Source organism: Osmia bicornis, chromosome 2 (genome assembly GCF_907164935.1).
Source record: "Osmia bicornis bicornis chromosome 2, iOsmBic2.1, whole genome shotgun sequence".
NCBI lineage: Eukaryota > Metazoa > Arthropoda > Insecta > Hymenoptera > Megachilidae > Osmia > Osmia bicornis.
Window position 1 is genome coordinate 12,504,123 of NC_060217.1, and position 16,126 is coordinate 12,520,248.

General features: G+C 42.1%; 4 protein-coding genes across 11 annotated transcripts in view; 2 read left to right on the forward strand and 2 right to left on the reverse strand.

The window, feature by feature from the left end:
• LOC114879295 (mitogen-activated protein kinase-binding protein 1) overlaps positions 1-3,754 on the reverse strand; it is a 54,446-nt gene extending 50,692 nt beyond the window's left edge. For all 6 annotated transcript variants that reach the window (XM_046290179.1, XM_046290176.1, XM_046290178.1 and 3 more), the window contains exon 1: positions 3,617-3,754. The gene's annotated coding sequence lies outside the window, so the exon portion shown is untranslated. The remainder of the gene's footprint in view (positions 1-3,616) is intronic.
• A 239-nt stretch (positions 3,755-3,993) lies between these two features.
• LOC114879257 (synaptotagmin-2-like) lies at positions 3,994-8,359 on the reverse strand. 2 transcript variants are annotated; one of them, XM_029194025.2, is made up of 10 exons: positions 8,177-8,358; positions 7,363-7,507; positions 6,683-6,802; positions 6,443-6,531; positions 6,214-6,345; positions 5,618-5,815; positions 5,081-5,233; positions 4,881-5,001; positions 4,647-4,819; positions 3,994-4,585 (listed from the first exon to the last, which is right to left on the reverse strand). In XM_029194025.2, the coding sequence occupies exons 2-10, from the start codon at positions 7,502-7,504 to the stop codon at positions 4,379-4,381; spliced, it is 1,335 nt and encodes a 444-aa protein (XP_029049858.1). In that variant the 5' UTR covers positions 7,505-7,507; positions 8,177-8,358; the 3' UTR covers positions 3,994-4,378. The 2 variants fall into 2 exon arrangements, with proteins under 2 accessions (XP_029049858.1, XP_029049859.1); XM_029194026.2 differs by lacking the exon at positions 6,683-6,802 and having other exon boundaries at positions 8,177-8,359.
• Positions 8,360-8,483: 124 nt separating this feature from the next.
• Positions 8,484-12,229, forward strand: LOC114879258. Of its 2 annotated transcripts, none has more exons than XM_029194027.2 (6): positions 8,484-10,089; positions 10,555-10,695; positions 10,947-11,027; positions 11,204-11,331; positions 11,403-11,561; positions 11,639-12,229. In XM_029194027.2, exons 2-6 carry the CDS (start codon positions 10,638-10,640, stop codon positions 11,876-11,878), a joined length of 666 nt encoding a protein of 221 aa, XP_029049860.2. In that variant the 5' UTR covers positions 8,484-10,089; positions 10,555-10,637; the 3' UTR covers positions 11,879-12,229. The 2 variants fall into 2 exon arrangements, with proteins under 2 accessions (XP_029049860.2, XP_029049861.2); XM_029194028.2 differs by lacking the exon at positions 8,484-10,089 and adding an exon at positions 10,091-10,181.
• Positions 12,230-12,472: 243 nt separating this feature from the next.
• LOC114879262 (coatomer subunit gamma) lies at positions 12,473-15,994 on the forward strand. The gene is made up of 6 exons (XM_029194032.2): positions 12,473-12,608; positions 12,879-13,983; positions 14,058-14,637; positions 14,699-15,015; positions 15,089-15,287; positions 15,400-15,994. Exons 1-6 carry the CDS (start codon positions 12,569-12,571, stop codon positions 15,784-15,786), a joined length of 2,628 nt encoding a protein of 875 aa, XP_029049865.1. The 5' UTR covers positions 12,473-12,568; the 3' UTR covers positions 15,787-15,994.
• The last annotated feature ends 132 nt before the right edge of the window (positions 15,995-16,126 follow it).

Sequence of the window (16,126 nt, forward strand, 5' to 3'; positions counted from 1 at the left end):
GGAAAAAGTTAAGCAGGGAGTTAAGATTGCCTTGTACGGGAATAAATCGAGAGCTCGGTAAACAGCTGGGGAAGGCGAATCGACTACGGAGTAGCTGGATCTCGATATATGGAACTAGTCGATCGCGGTTTTTCCTCAGTTTTTCCATTGACACCGTCGTTGACGTTCGCGCAGCTGCGAATCGCGATTCACCTATGCGATCTTATAAGGACGAACGGGGTTTCTAATTGCAGAAAAATACCGATCGACCGCCTACGAGTTCGTCTTTCGATCGGTTCGAGAGACTCGCGCGGGAAGAAAGCAGACCGTTTCTTCTGCCCTAGAATTCGATCTTCTTTGTCCTAGAATTCGCCACGTTGTGACATCTGCGACTCGTTCTCGATCGCTTCGGCAACGACGGACTATTCTTCGAATAGTTTTCACCTGACGCGATTCTGTGGATCGTTTCAACCCTTTTGCCGCGCGTGATTCGTGTCAGGAGGGCGTAAAAACAGGGAGGCCTACAATTTTAATACACCCTGTACTAATTTAGTTTATTTCAATGGACCGTAAACTTCGAAACAAAATCGAATAAATTGCTTCTGAGAGTCTTGTGCAAGATTCCGCAAATTCTTACGTACGAAACAGGATAAAGGATCTCCTTCGATCGAAGAAACGGTCGGGTTAACAGGCTTAAGTTAACCGCAAGACATAAAACGGTTCAATGGGGCATACGATTGAAAAAAAAAAGGAGAAGGCGAATGTTTGGTTCGATGAAATTGCTGTTACGCGGTAATACCCATAAACCGGGTTATATTTATAGATGTACAGAATGCAGAATAACTGCCTACATTGAAAACTGCATTCTAACCAACCTGCCCGGCCCGACGCCGACCCAGTTATGCATCACCGTTCTCCAATTTCTACTTCGAGACCTCCGCCTCTGTCTATCGACGAAATATTAGATTCCGAAACGTTTGGAACCGCTTCAGGCTATATAAAACCCCCATCTCGAAATTACTAGAATCGTTTTTCGGATTAAATGCACTGTCCCAGGTTCGCCGAGGTGAACTCGTTCGCAGCTGCGGGTGTTTTAATTATCTTATCGGAATATCAACAACGGCAAAAGGAAAATATTTTTACTTGATTCCCTTTTTTTCAATTTTAAACGTGGACTACCTGTAGCGATCCAAATTATTTTTCTATTCGTCTACAGGCAACGTTAATTCAGCTAATTAACCCCTATGTGGGTGTTTAATGAAAATGAAAGGCGGTGAGAATGTCCGGACACCCTTAGCTCGGATCGCCGACCGCTAGGTGGCGACGGGATTGGTCTCCGTTCTCGCTAACGGTCCCCCGGCACGAGTTCCAAAAAGCAGAGTTACTACTTTTTATGTTCCTACACCTCAAGGTGAAAATTACACAGGTGTAGAGAGAATCAATTCATCTTCGCGGTTTAATCGTTCGGCCGCCTAATGAGTCACGTGCGGTACAATGGCAACGCTTTTCGTGCTTTCTTTAAGTAACCCAAATAAGCATTATTTTTTCCATGCCAGCGTTACACCGAAATAGTAACGGTGACGGTGCTGATCCGCGGACGACGATCGCGCCAATCATTGTTCGATGGTATTTAGGAGACCGCCTATTTACAGAGCACTATTTTTATTTAAATCACTTTCGCGACGATTGCGAACCTATCTCGGTTCACAGTTGAAGAACCTTCGAGTAAAAATTGCAATTCTATAGAAAACTTCTATATCCAAGGAAAATAAGGAAAGCGAAACTGAAAACCCAAATACGAGGAGAAAGGGTTGCAAGCGCGTGGACATTCCGGGACCATTTTCCCATGCACGTGCACCTACCACCACGCGCCCAACGTCTTCGTGATTGCGCAAAAATCATTTACATGACAATGAGCTACGGCCCTGAGACTGGATACTTCAACTCGTCGCTTCAAAGAATTTTAGACGGGTGGAAAAATGTTATGTATCGATCAATGAAATAAAGTAAAGAAACTAATGACACAACCAGACCTAATTTTAATTAATTAGACCCCGGATAGCCAATCCGCTCCCTTTTAATTTCAAACTATATCAAAGAACGTCGCTCAACACATTCTGCGAACGTAGAAACGTTTGGTTATCAACAATAAACGAGCGACGGGATTGAATTACCTGACCGACAGTCGTTTCTCGGCTACCTATACAATACTGTTGTTAAATCGAATCGCGGACGACTGGTACCAGACGCAGACACGCGAAAGCTTCCCTTTGACATTTTTATCGAAACTGAAAAATCTAATTCATTCGCCGAGTTTGTTTGCACGCTTCAAAATGAATCAGCCTTTCAGCTCTCCATTTTTTTATCAATCGAGTGCTTTCGATTATTTACCGTTCGAAGCTTCAATTTAGGAAATTGCACTTGCGATTTTAATTAAAACTGTTAAATGAAGTAGCCTTCGAGTTACAGATTCTGCTTAAAAATTACTGGCGTACTTTGAAATTTATTTTATTAATATTGAGTCGCGATAGAGTGCATTTTTTAAATATTTCACGCGCGGTACTCTATCCGTGGACCCCCCTCCCGTGTAATCGAATGGCAGAAACGCATCTGCGACACCATATGCACGAACCGTTGCGGCTTGACCGATACACAACTAACCGACGACGAACCAGTCCGAGCCTCGATACCGACGCGTGTTAATTGATCAGACAGTACACGATAACGGTATCCGATTATGTCGTAATTTTCGTTTGGTACTGTGATCGTTGCTGACAGCGATCTCATTAGATGCTCGATCGAGATTACCGCGAAAGCGTACACACGATATAGTACCGACCAGACAGAAGTATTAACACACACGTACGCGCACACTTTTTCTTCCGAATGGACGGAGAGAATCCACGCAACGCGACGATATGGCGGGAAGTGGTTAGCGAGGAACGCTTTCAAAGGGATTTACACGGAGACAAAGGTTAAGGCCAAGGTCCACTAAAATCGTTTTATTCAGGCTCAAAGATGGGGAGGATGGCGGCGTGGGCAACGGACGAGCAGGTCGAAAAGCTCGGTTCCATTGAAAATCGACCGGTAGGCAGGTAGTCGACGTCTTTTGTTTTTGTGTCCCTGACAGCGTAGCACGTGAATGGACAACAGCGAATATCGAATTTCTAAGGTAGCCAAAAAATTCATAGGGAAATATTTGCACACGAATGTTGTATTATATATGTGGAAGGCGTCGCGTCCGCTTCGATCGCGAAATGTTTGAATTTCCGGATAACTACTGGCCCCTCGTTAACACGGCCGTTAGTTCTCAAACATCACGTAGCAAGGATCTGAGCGACGCTATTGGACGATATTCAAAAACGGTTGACATTACCGCGAGAAGCGGCCCCTTATCCTTTCAAACATTTATCAGAAGCGATTTACTCAGCCGGCTGATCGTACGTGATATCTACGATAACGCGTCACGTTCGATGCAGACACGCGTACACAATAGGATTTGAGAAAAATAGAAGCATGAAACAGACGTTCTACGTGGAAGGACCTCGAGCGCCTTTGGAGGTTACATTTCCAGCGTAACGCTCGCTGACTCGCGAGAAACCGTACAGGATGTTGATGGAATTAATCGGTTACTCACCATTCGATGAATGTTCGCGTCCTTGCACTCGTCCCTGCTACACACTTCCCTCCGGTAATGCAACTAAACTCACCGCGAAAGAAAAAACGGATAACCGAATAAACTGAACACGACGAGAACGAACACAACACACGCACAAGTCACAAAACAGACTGAGGCTCGCTGGCCGGGCACCTCGGCGACGTTGCTACGAGACGACCGACGCGATCGCGATGCCCTCTCGCGGCGGCGCACGAACTTTCCCGAGCGCTCCTCGAACCCGCCAAATTCAAACGCGCCTTCGATCGGTTTCAGCGTACGCTTAAATAAAACCAGATTTTTATAATTATCTCGTTAATTAAATACACGTTACGAATAATAGTTACGTAGAATAGCGATGGGTTTAAATATATTTTTAATAGGTTAAGGTTTGTACATTACTCTTTAAATAATATTCGATATATCAACGAAGTCAGATAAATATTTATAAAATTTGCAATGTTCACAATCTTTGGTTACGATTGCATCGTTAAATTATGAAATAAATATAATAATATACAGAATTTGGTGTCTAGCATTATCACTCGAAGCATGTTATTTCTGAAATTATAAGAAAACATGTAACACCTTGAATGTTAAATATTTTTACATTCATATCTCGATGACAAATGAATTTTTTACACGTATCCATTATCTTAACCATTTTAAAATAAATTGTTTCAACGCTCGAAAGCTTGTCCACTAGAAAGAGATAAAATAGTAAATAAATAATTCTGAAAATCATTATTTCAACACATGCCACACAGTAACGAGCTTCCTAGGATTTTGAAGTACAGAAAACCAATGTAGCCTCTCCGTCGATCCTCTGACACCTTTTCCTAATGCAACCTTACCAATACAAACATCCTTTGTCCTGTAACTCGTCGTTACAGAATCCTCGCTGTCGCTTGGGTGATCTACATTGCTCGCAGCGATCTCAACAGGTACAGTCTGCGAAATTGAATAATTCCTTAAATAAATATTATTCCCAAATACACCGTAACTCACGTACTTTGTTATACAACATCACAAGAAATTGCACGATATCCAATTGATTGCAAGTCACATCGAACGTCAGGGTTTCGTTGAATTCCGGCTGCAAATTCGCGCAGACGAATTTCGTTTTCTTCTTTTTCATCCTCTGCCCCGTCCTTCCGTTTAGCATCAATATCCTCACATAAGGATCTGAAAATAATGCGGCTGTTGTCAACAGAAATTCTTCCGATAAATTAAATAAAACACCTACTAAATTTGCTTAAACTGGACACTGCTGTTGCAAACTTGATGTCCCGCGCCTTCATAACGTTTATTGTCAGTCTCTGGGCTGTGGGTAAGTAACTTATGCCTAATAAAATATTCCCAAATTCCTGGAAAATCAAACGGATCTTGTTACCAATGTTCTCGATAGAAATAAAAGAAATTCGTATCGTTGTCTTATCGCGGTACCAAATTGGACGGCTTCATTCTGAAGTTGAACATGTGGATCTCCGGGCTCTGCAAAACTTGCTTCACCTCCTTCATGGACACTTTAAACGAGCACAGCTCTGTGTCGTTCGCGTATCTGTCGTGGTCGTACGCTGCGAAATCAAGGATCCATTCCTGCGAGAAAGGACGATCGAATCAAATGCGACGAGGCTTGAAAAATTTCGAATAGAAATAAAAAGATCGAGCTCTCGAGTTTTACGACGATCCAAGTGTACTTATTTATTTTCAACTCGTGGCGAAACGCACCGTCTCGGTTATGCAAACCGCATTTGCAATGCATATTTACCACGCACTCTTATTGCGTACGATCAATTTATTCTACAAAACCCAACCGTACTGAATTCTACTAATTTTTACTCGAGTAATTTTCCTAATACAACGAGCGTAAACGAGCAACCTTTATCGCGGTTTCGCTTCGACCAACGAGTGACGTGTTTTTCAACCTTGAATTAAACAAAACGCTTTAGAACGCCTGCTGTGCATAGATAATAAAGAAACCTTAATCTCCTGCGATTTCACGTTCGCCACGACGAAAGTTTCTTTGAAAATTGGGTTGGCCGTGTGTCGGATCGCCCTTGTCCGGAAACTGTGCAGCCTCTGCCGCTTCCGGTGGCTCCACGATTGCTTCACGATGTTCAGGGCCACGTATGGTTCCAAGGTGCAATTGTATTGCTTCGGAGGAAGACCAGACAGAGCCTGTACAATACCAAAGAAACAGATTTTTCTATAGAAGAGTATCGAGCTTCGTACACCCCATAGAAAAGTATTTTATTTAAAATAAATCATAATTGGATCAAGAAATTTCAATTTTTAATTAAAATCACCTTCTTATGGGGTGTAAATAGGCTTTCATGGATGACTGTACATATTTAATCCGTCATTGTAACAGATGCGAAGCCATTATTGACTTATGTAATACAGAATTACATAATTTTTATGGAATAATCGTCGAAAATGTCTGGGTTGCGTGTAAGTCCTAGGGGCCTTTGTTCGTTGAAAGAGACTTTATTCCTTCGAGATTTATACCTCGATTTCTATTCTGCTCATGAGGTAGACACAAAAGGAGGAAATATTGAAAGGAAATCGTTTAGTACCTCGATACCGATAACGAGCTTCCCGGTAACCGTCTCGTCACAGGGCGGCAGGTATTGCAGGCTTATTGTCAATTCCGTCGGGAATTCTCTTTGTTTCTTCTCGCATTTCTGTTTCTCTTTTTGTACCAAATTCTGCAAATTATTAAAACAACCACGAATCGTTTTTTTCATTAAAATTTCTATTAATAGCGTGAAGATCGAATGCATCAGGGTTAATAAAAGAAATTACCAGGGTGGATGAGGTGTCGGTGCATCCAAGGCGAGCGCTGCTGGTACTCCAGAAGTTCCCTCCGGTCACAGACACGCTCTCGTTGGTACCTGTGAAATTTTTCAAAAAATTTCGTGAAACGAAAGTTTTCAGCAGCTGTTCGCGTCGAAGAATGTACGATGCTGGGGATTGTCTAGGGTAATTTTTACATTTCTATGCGACGCAACGAGCAAACAGGTTGCGAGGATAATTGCACGTTACCATTGCTGCCATTTTCGTAGAGGCTACCCAGTCTCCATGACCTGTAGCTGACATCGTTCAACTTGACGTTTTCATTCTGTTTGCTCTTGACACGCGACGGCACGCTTTTTCCTTCCCTCTCTGCAACCAATTATCCGTACCTTTGATTATGTAATTTCGTAAACAACGACTTGCGAACGAGTCGCTCGTTAACAGATTCGTCCCGCGCTTAACTTTTAATCTGCGCCCGTTCAAAAGTGGGTCGCTTATTTTTAATGAAAGGGTAATTCAACGGTGGACGAAGTTTCTGTATTCCTACGAAAGGAAGGAAGATTAAAATTCCTGCATCGTGAATCGTTCGTATACGTGGATGGATACGTTACGCCTATTGTTCGCGGAGTTATATTTGTACACACGACGTTTTCTTCGTTTCCTTCGCGATGTTATGTAATTAGGTATGTCATCCTGCGAAACCAACTGTACATAAGTTTCCCGATAGAAACTTTATGGAAACGCCCATCTTGACCGAGCAAAAAGATCTTACAAATTTTCGACATCGAAGGCGAAAGGGTTAATCATCTCGAGCGTAGGTGCTAACAAAGACACGCAATTAACGCGTCAGCTGGTACCGGCACTTATCGCTTCGAAGGAAGCGTTACTCTAGCAGTTTAGATAGAGATGTGTTAAAAAATATCGCTTACTTCGTTTTCTGATGCACTCGTAGCCAAAACATCCTGGTGTGACGAAACACGCGATCACGAGTAAGGCGACGACCAGGACGAACGCTCCCAATACGATGAGCACGACACGGCCCCATGGGCCAAAAATGTCATCGTACACCATTCACTGGAAACGTAACAATCGAGGTTACTGTCAGAATGATCCTACTCTGTTATCTTCCATCGAATCGAAAAATTAAACATTTCCATCGCGTTAACGATGTTCCTCGACTTATTTCGAGCATCGTTAAAAGATTTCGTTGACACGCGGAGAGGAAGAAAATTACTCGTGTCCACTAGTGTGCCGTAACATCTGTCGCGCGGTAGTTAAAAAATAAGCCACGTTAATGCGCGAAGGAAACACTTGTGCTTTTCGCGCCCGTTTCTATCCGCTTACGGCAAAAAGCGGACGGGAGGCGCAAACAAAACGGCAACGTTCCGAATGGAACCTGCTTCGATTCCACCTTGCCTTTTTGCTAATTATACAGAGACGTTTTTTCGATCGGCGTTCGAACAAAACACCTGTTACAGGAAGCTTACGGTATACGGCGGAAAAAATGGCATATGGTCGATTTCGAGTTTACGTTTTATCTCGAGTCATTGTTCGGTGCGGAGAACATTTTTACTGGTGCGTGGATATAAAAGACGGAAACGATCGTTTCTGTGTCACTCGTTCTTCCTTTACGCGCGCGGACGCTTCGATTTTCTTTACACCGATGCGTTCACGATTTTCTTCGATTCACTTGGCGCCGATTTCTTTCGACCTCGATCTGAAACGTCGAAGAACGATACTCACTCGACCAAGAGAGCGTCCCATGACGATCAGGTTCGCAAGGAACCAGGCGGGATTAGCGATCGGCGGGTAAACGCGGTGAGAAATCGGTGCGAAAGGACGATTGATCGGCGCGCGTCCTTCGCGGCTGGAGTGCAACGAGTCGCTGCACGATCCTCGGCTCCCCGTAAACGACAAACTCGCGACAAACGACTGCATAGGACGAGGAACGAACAACGAGCAACGTGCTATCTGTTTCCTCCCCCCTACCAGCATCGACCATTCCGCTTGTTCCGCCGATAGCTGGCGGTACGCGACTTAATGCATTCTAAACGTCGATTATCCCATGCAACTGCAGGCTACTACTCGAACAACAACAATTTACTGCGCCTTTCAACAAGCAACACCTTATTGACTGATTGCCAGAATTAATTTCAATTTTTTTTCATTTTCTTTTTTATTTTAAGATCGATGATTATCACAGGTGACGCAGACCTTTTCTTATAATGTATTTTTACCGGCGAACTGCGCACTCGGCTAGTTTTTAAATTGCTTTCAAAATATTTGATCGTGTAACAAAGCCGAAGGTTCGAGCGTACACGTGAACGAGGAAACTGTGGGTTACAAGCGATAACACCTGCGCTATCACGCACTGTGTTCATGGGCTATCAGCAACACCGTTCAGAAACCGTCCATAAACATTACAATTGTTACACGTATGTGTATACGTAGTTAAACTTAACAATTTCCAGCTAAACGAAACATTCCCGAGGAGTTTAATGAAATTGAATTTTAACAGCAGATAGAATAACCCATTACGTGGCTGGAATAGTTTAACAAGTCCAAGTTCACCGCGCACCTATTGTGTGACATAATAAAGCGTGCCGCTTTGTCTTAAAAACGACACCTTTCGAAGTACCGACGTTTCTTATTAAAAGGAATTTTGACTCTCTAAAAGGCATGCACGACCATTAAATTACCATGAAAATGTTACGTCATTAGGTGTCCAAGATGCTATCTTTTCTCACGCACGCTAATGGCCAACAGTTCCTTCTTGTTCCACCGTGACTTTCACGGTAAAAGAATCCCTGGTATTAGCGTTGCGAGACCAAGTATACCAGGCTCAGTTTCACTATTTTTGAATGAATTCTATCGATCTCCTGACAGATTGTGCAACCATCTTGCGTAAATTTCACGAGGATATTTCAATGAGTTGAGTAACCCTTTGGTTAAGAAAATATAACGCGAGGAGAGGGTTGATCGAGTGCATCGCCGACTCTCCGGACGGATCTTGGTGTCTATAAGGAAGCATTGTGCAAGGATGACTGAAGTTCCTATTACACTAATTTGTTCTCAGTCAGCTTAGAAATGACACAGGTGCAACGATCGGCTCGTTACTTGGCAGTGAAAATAACACTGATTGCCAGTGAAGTTTCACTTTTGATGCTCGATCGAGCGGACGTGTAATTTTCCTCGTTTTCCGGGACGGTCTTCCAGCTGTCATAATCATTCTACGATCGTTCACCTCTAAAAAATCATTGCTATTCAAGGTCTTCTCGAGCAACGAAATTCTATGAACTTTGTTACTTCCCGAACGAATTTCGCAAGGTATCTCTTCATCCGGAGGAAAAATTCCAAGGAAGAGAAGGCGGAAGCGGAGGTAAACCGAAACTGGCTTGCGATTAAGAATGAGGAGAAGGAGAAGTCGAAGAGGAAATGAAGAGAGAGTTCATCCCCGATCGAGTGGCGGTCATTCGGACTCGGTGACCTCGATCCCCGATCCGTCGCGACGTCTCCTTTCACTTGGAGAACTTCTTTCGGCAGCTCTTTCGAGGAACACGATTCCATTCTATCGCGGAACGGCCTCAGTCCGCTTGGAATAGGCCGGCTCGACGCCGCGTTACCTGTCTCCTCAGCCATTTAGATTTCACTTTCATGTAAGTACAACAAACCGTGCGCGTGTTGTGTCTCTAATTAAACAACAGATTCTCTCGTTCCTCTAAATTCCATCGAAAATTAACAGGAATCGGTGAGTAACGGAATTAATCGAAGTGTCACATCAGGTCCGTGGTATTTCCCGTACTGGCATTCCGACCTTTAAAAATATTTTGTGTTTAAAATTTATATTTTAATTATGCAATAATAATATAATTTTAAATTATTTAAATTTAAAGTTATAAATTAATATTTTAAAATTTATATTAAAATTATAATATTAGGTACCAAAGGGTTAAATATCCAAGTTGCCGTATGAAAATGAAAGTTCACAGAAGAAACTAGCAATACCTAACTATCTATTTACCTATCTAATTTGCGCTACGCGTTGCGGTATGAAAATGAAAGTCGAAAGAAGAAACGTGTAATTCGCGCCGTGTAATACCGCGAGACACTTTTAATCGCAGAAAACTCGCCGGATGAAAATGCAACGCTTGGAAAGCTGAGGGAAGAAAAAGTAAATCGTAGTCGAGATCCCTTTGACGGAAAGATGTCGAGCACGAAGGTCGTCCTATTGAACCTGTGCATCCTGCTGCTTCTCTACGATCGTGAGTACCATTTAACTCGGACAAACTTCAACCTTCGCCTAGTTTTAGTTTTCCAACGATCCTTGATCATAGTTCAATCGTAAGTCCAAGAGAAGCGATTTCCATGTAAATTCAAACAGTTGCATAAAAAGAATTAAAAAAAAAAATCATCCATTTGCATTGTTAGCAGGTCTGATAAATCGTGTCAGTGCCATTGGAGTTTGTCCTTCTTTATCCTCATTTTTCTTAAAAAAATAAATTAATCGTTTCAGACGCGACCAGCCTGATTATACCGGAAGACCTGCCCACGATTCTCTCGCTGATCTACTCCAATATTCCTCCGATTAAGAAAGGTAACATGATTGCGTCACGCAAAGGTGTCACGCTTTTGAGAAAATCACGAAATACCGCGCGTGATCGGTGACAAACGGTTTGTCGCGTGTTACACGAAAGCACTTTCACTGACGTTTGCCAATCGGCTTCACGATTCCTTTTCATCTTTCTTTTATCCTCGCGTTCGTTGCGGCAGGTACCGATTCGAGGGTCGGCGTGGGCTTCCGGTTGGGAGAGCACGCGGATTTTCAGGTGCTCGTGGAGCTGGGACCGCAAACGGAAACCGATCCGATTGGCAATGCCGAGTCGAAGAGACGCAGGGATGCAAGTATCTTCTTCTTTTCAAACGATACAAAAGACCCTTGAATTTTTTAATTGCTAATTACTGTAAACAGGCGATGTTGACTGCTGCGATGAAAGGAGAACTCGGACCTCTGGCCCAGGCTGTTGCGAAGTACCAAATGGAACGAAAGTTGCAGAGAGAATTGGAGAGATTAAAGAAGATGGAAGAGAGTTTGAAAGAAGCGACTACTGCGGAAAACAAAGACAAGAAGGTTAATTTTCAGTTTTCATTTATTCTTCTCCGCTGTGTATGATAAGGTTTCTTAACGATGTCTCTTCTTTTTCTCAGAGCGCAGCCAGCGAGTGGCTGGCAAAGTGGAGCAAGGACACGGTTAAATCGTCCGAGGATCAAGCATCTCTGGAGGATATCGAAGAAAACTTATCGATACCTTCGAAAAACCGGCAGGTCGTACAGAAAATAGGACGAGCTCCTGAACCGAACCGCAAGAAAGGCACCATCTCAGATTTGACGAAATTGTACAAAGTACAAAGTGAAGAGAAAACTGTGGTTCAAATAGCTAGTGCTTAAAACTAGAAATAAGAAAGTTACCATCTACAGATATTTAAATATATTGTAGATATGTTTATAGTTATTTATAGATCTGTACGGTGAAAGTGATAAGACACTGAAGAAACCTAAATTGATTAACACTGCCACTATGCCAAAAGACTTTACATGTAATTGCAGGGAAAGCGTGTCAAACCAGTGAAAGCTGTCATTTTTCATACAATGAAAAACATGAACGAAGAAAAACATTTACAGTATAGAAATTATAATAAAGTGTCAGAAATTGATGATTAAAATATTTCATCTCGAAACCCTCTGTCTAATTTGTAATGTAACTCTTGTACTAATAAAACTATTTGAATTAAAATTCAACATTATGAATGAAATTATTATACCCTCTTGATTTGTAAAGTAATTAATTTAATAAGCCGAAAATATCTTACTCATTTGGTTTTTAATTTTATACAAACGCGCGGTTCGAGAAAAGGATCGCCAGCGTCACCTAACAAAAAATCTGAGAATTGATAAGAGATATTTTATCAATAGTAGATAATGTCCATCTCTAAAAATTCGATGATGTGTTCAATGGACGCGTGTAGCTTCTGCTTTTTGCCACTGTAACACGGCGGAGTCTGCTGTAATGGTTCCCATGCGAAAGAGCTGAGCTGACGTGTCCCTTATTTTCCAGTTTCCCGGCAGTGGTTTTACAAAATGAATGCTTTTAAACGCGACAAAAAAGAGGAAGAAGATGGTAATCACAAATAAACATTGATCCGTTCTGATAAGTTTGAGTTTGCTAGCGCGTTTAAGGGAATCGAGTGTATCCTTATGACAGTTCCTTGTAAACAGGTTTATTCGATTGCTCGTCGTGGAAGATACTTTTTCTTCAATGAATTCTTTTATTTCACGTAGCTTGGTATCGGTTCTTTGCAACTATGAATTTAGACACACCGCTAGAACAAGTAATCTGCCGATAATAAACAGTACTTTACGTTTGCTCATACGGTTCTTGTGTCACCAGGTGGGGGAAACCCATTCCAAAATCTGGAGAAGACAACAGTCCTTCAGGAAGCCCGTACTTTCAATGATACCCCGGTTAATCCAAGGAAATGTGCGCACATTCTTACAAAAATATTGTACCTACTCAATCAAGGAGAACAGTTGAGTACAATGGAAGCCACCGAAGCATTCTTTGCTATGACAAAATTATTTCAATCCAGAGATGTTGTTTTAAGACGGTTGGTGTATTTAGGCATCAAAGAACTAAGTTCTTTGGCAGAAGATGTAATTATAGTTACATCTAGCCTGACAAAAGATATGACCGGGAAAGAAGATTTGTACAGAGCTGCAGCGATAAGAGCGCTGTGTACCATCACTGATGGTGGAATGCTGGCAGCTATCGAACGTTACATGAAGCAAGCGATAGTTGATCGTTCTCCTGCTGTTTCCAGTGCAGCCTTAGTTTCTTCCTTGCATCTAACCAATGTATCTGGAGATGTTGCACGCAGATGGGCGAACGAAGCCCAAGAAGCATTGAATTCCAATAATGTCATGGTTCAGTATCATGCCCTTGGTGTTTTATACCAAGCGCGTAAAGCAGACAAACATGCCGTGATTAAACTGTTTGCAAAGCTCATGAGAAGTAGCCCAAAAAGCCCTTATGCGGGGTGTATGTTAATCAGAATCGCATGTAAATTATTAGACGAAGTTGATGAACGATACGAGTTACTAAAATTCATTGAATGTTGTTTACGCCATAAATCGGAAATGGTAGTGTACGAAGCTGCACACGCTTTGGTCAATCTCGGAGGATGCGGTTCAAGGGACATCAGTTCCGCCATTAGCGTCCTTCAATTATTCTGTGGGTCTCCAAAGCCAGCTTTAAGGTTTGCTGCTGTTAGAACCTTGAACAAAGTTGCCATGACCCACCCAGCAGAGGTTACTGCTTGCAATCTAGATTTAGAAAACTTAATTACCGATTCGAATAGATCAATTGCTACATTAGCAATTACTACTCTTTTGAAAACCGGAGCAGAAAGTTCAGTCGATCGTTTGATGAAACAAATCGCTACTTTCGTATCCGAAATTTCGGATGAATTTAAGGTCGTAGTTGTACAAGCCATAAGGTAAAATCATAATACTTGGTTATCACTTATGTGTACACGAAAGATCTTTTATAATCTTCTTTATCTGTTTATAGGGCTCTGTGTCAAAAGTTCCCTCGTAAACACGCGGTTTTAATGAACTTTCTTTCTGCCATGTTGAGAGACGAGGGAGGACTCGAGTATAAAGCAGCAATCGCAGATACGATAATCGCCGTTATGGAAGGGAATGCCGAAGCCAAAGAAGCAGGCTTGGCTCATCTTTGCGAATTTATCGAAGACTGCGAACATATCTCTCTCGCAGTTCGCATTCTACATTTACTTGGCCAGGAGGGACCAACTTCGAAACAGCCATCCAGATATATTCGTTTCATATATAACCGTGTTATTTTAGAGAGCGCCAGCGTACGTGCGGCAGCAGTTACCGCTTTGGCACGTTTTGCTGCGGCATGCCCACCGTTGCTTCCAAACGTGCTCGTTCTTTTATCACGTTGTCAATTAGATTCCGACGATGAAGTTCGCGATCGCGCCGCTTATTATTGTACGATTCTTCAACAACAAAGCGATCTTATTGTTTTGCCTCTGGTACAACCTCCTCTTCTATCTGTACCCAGTTTAGAAAGGGCTCTACGAAATTATATGCGAACGCCAATGGACGAGCCATTTGACATCTCACAGGTAATTAAATTAACCCTATCTTTCCATAATTCAAATTTTAATGGAAATTCGAATTTTATAGATACCACCAGCTCAAACGGCAGAAGAACCGGCACAAGTGGAGGTACACGCAACCGTGAAACAACAGCCTCGTTTAACGCGAGAAGAAAGTTTCATGGAGAAATTATCGCAGATACCACACTTGTCGATGATCATTCGCGATTCTTCGCTACTGAAATCCTCGCCCGTCTTCGAATTAACAGAGTCAGAAACAGAATATAACGTTAAATGCGTTAAACATACATTCACGGATCTTCTCGTGCTGCAATTCGATTGCATGAACACCCTTTCCGATCAGTTACTCGAGGACGTGAGAGTAGCAGTTGAACCACCCGAAGGGTAATTACATTCTAATATATTTTGTTGAAAGTATTGTGTCTTCCAAAAAGCAGTGTTTTCTTTGTGCTTTTAGCTATAGAATTGTGTGCGAAGTTCCATGCCCGCGTCTACCGTACAATGAACCAGGCACAACTTATACAGTATTAAAATATCCAGAAGATGTTCATGCTAGCGTTGCTACTATTCCTACAACCTTACGGTTTATGGCTCGCGATTGCGATCCTGCAACAGGTGTTCCAGATGCCGAGCAAGGATATAACGATGAATATATGGTGCATTTTTTCCCCATAATACAATTAACGATGCTTTCTTTACTAAATCATTACCGCCACTTCAATGCAAAACAAGAGCAACTTATTTACTTTTGCATGATATATTTTTTAGCTGGAAGATTTGGAGGTGACTTTAGCTGATCAAGTTCGAGGAATGGGAAATGGTGGACTAGATTTCGGTGCTGCCTGGGAAGCAGCGGCCGCAAAAGGATTCACCAAAATGGAGGAAACATTTGCCCTAGGACCATCAGTGACTAGTTTGAAAGGCGCGATTCAAAGTCTCACAGGATTCTTAGGATTGGAGCCTGTAGATCGAACTAACCGAGTACAGTCAGGAGCTGTCTCCCATAATTTGTTACTAAGCGGCATTTTCAGAGGAGGGAAAGAAGTTTTTGCTCGAGCAAGATTAGCGTTGTCAGACAGTCAAGTAACGATGCAACTTTCTGTATTATGTCAAGACCCAGACGTTGCCGAATTAATCGTTTCTTCAGTAGGATAAATTGTTATCATTATGTCAACTACACGCGTATCGTACGTCAGACGAATGATTTCTTGTATGAAAATCGATAATCTATCCGAAGATCTTTTTATTTTTAGTACCGTAAGAATAATGTTACAAAAAGATCATTGTGAAACGGGGCTTTTGTAAAATCCCTATTTCTATGTAATACTTTGTACATATAATTACAAAATAATTCTTTAAATAAGATGTGTTTATTTTATTCCACCGGACCAAGAAATAACTGTTTAGTAAACTTGTATTTTGAAAAGACCGTCATAAATTAAAATTTTTCAAATTCGATCCTAGCGTGATCTATACAAAAACGGCTCAAACTACT

Coding starts and splice junctions, on each gene's coding strand:
- LOC114879257 (XM_029194025.2), bottom strand. CDS start 7,504: ATGGTGTACGATGACATTTTTGGCCCATGGGGCCGTGTCGTGCTCATC. Junction 6,346..6,442: donor CCGACACCTCATCCACCCTG/GTAATTTCTTTT, acceptor AATAATTTGCAG/AATTTGGTACAAAAAGAGAA. Junction 5,002..5,080: donor GAATGAAGCCGTCCAATTTG/GTACCGCGATAA, acceptor TTGATTTTCCAG/GAATTTGGGAATATTTTATT.
- LOC114879262 (XM_029194032.2), top strand. CDS start 12,569: ATGAATGCTTTTAAACGCGACAAAAAAGAGGAAGAAGATG. Junction 12,609..12,878: donor CAAAAAAGAGGAAGAAGATG/GTAATCACAAAT, acceptor TTGTGTCACCAG/GTGGGGGAAACCCATTCCAA. Junction 15,288..15,399: donor GATATAACGATGAATATATG/GTGCATTTTTTC, acceptor TATATTTTTTAG/CTGGAAGATTTGGAGGTGAC.
- LOC114879258 (XM_029194027.2), top strand. CDS start 10,638: ATGTCGAGCACGAAGGTCGTCCTATTGAACCTGTGCATCCTGCTGCTT. Junction 10,696..10,946: donor CCTGCTGCTTCTCTACGATC/GTGAGTACCATT, acceptor TAATCGTTTCAG/ACGCGACCAGCCTGATTATA. Junction 11,332..11,402: donor AGTCGAAGAGACGCAGGGAT/GCAAGTATCTTC, acceptor TACTGTAAACAG/GCGATGTTGACTGCTGCGAT.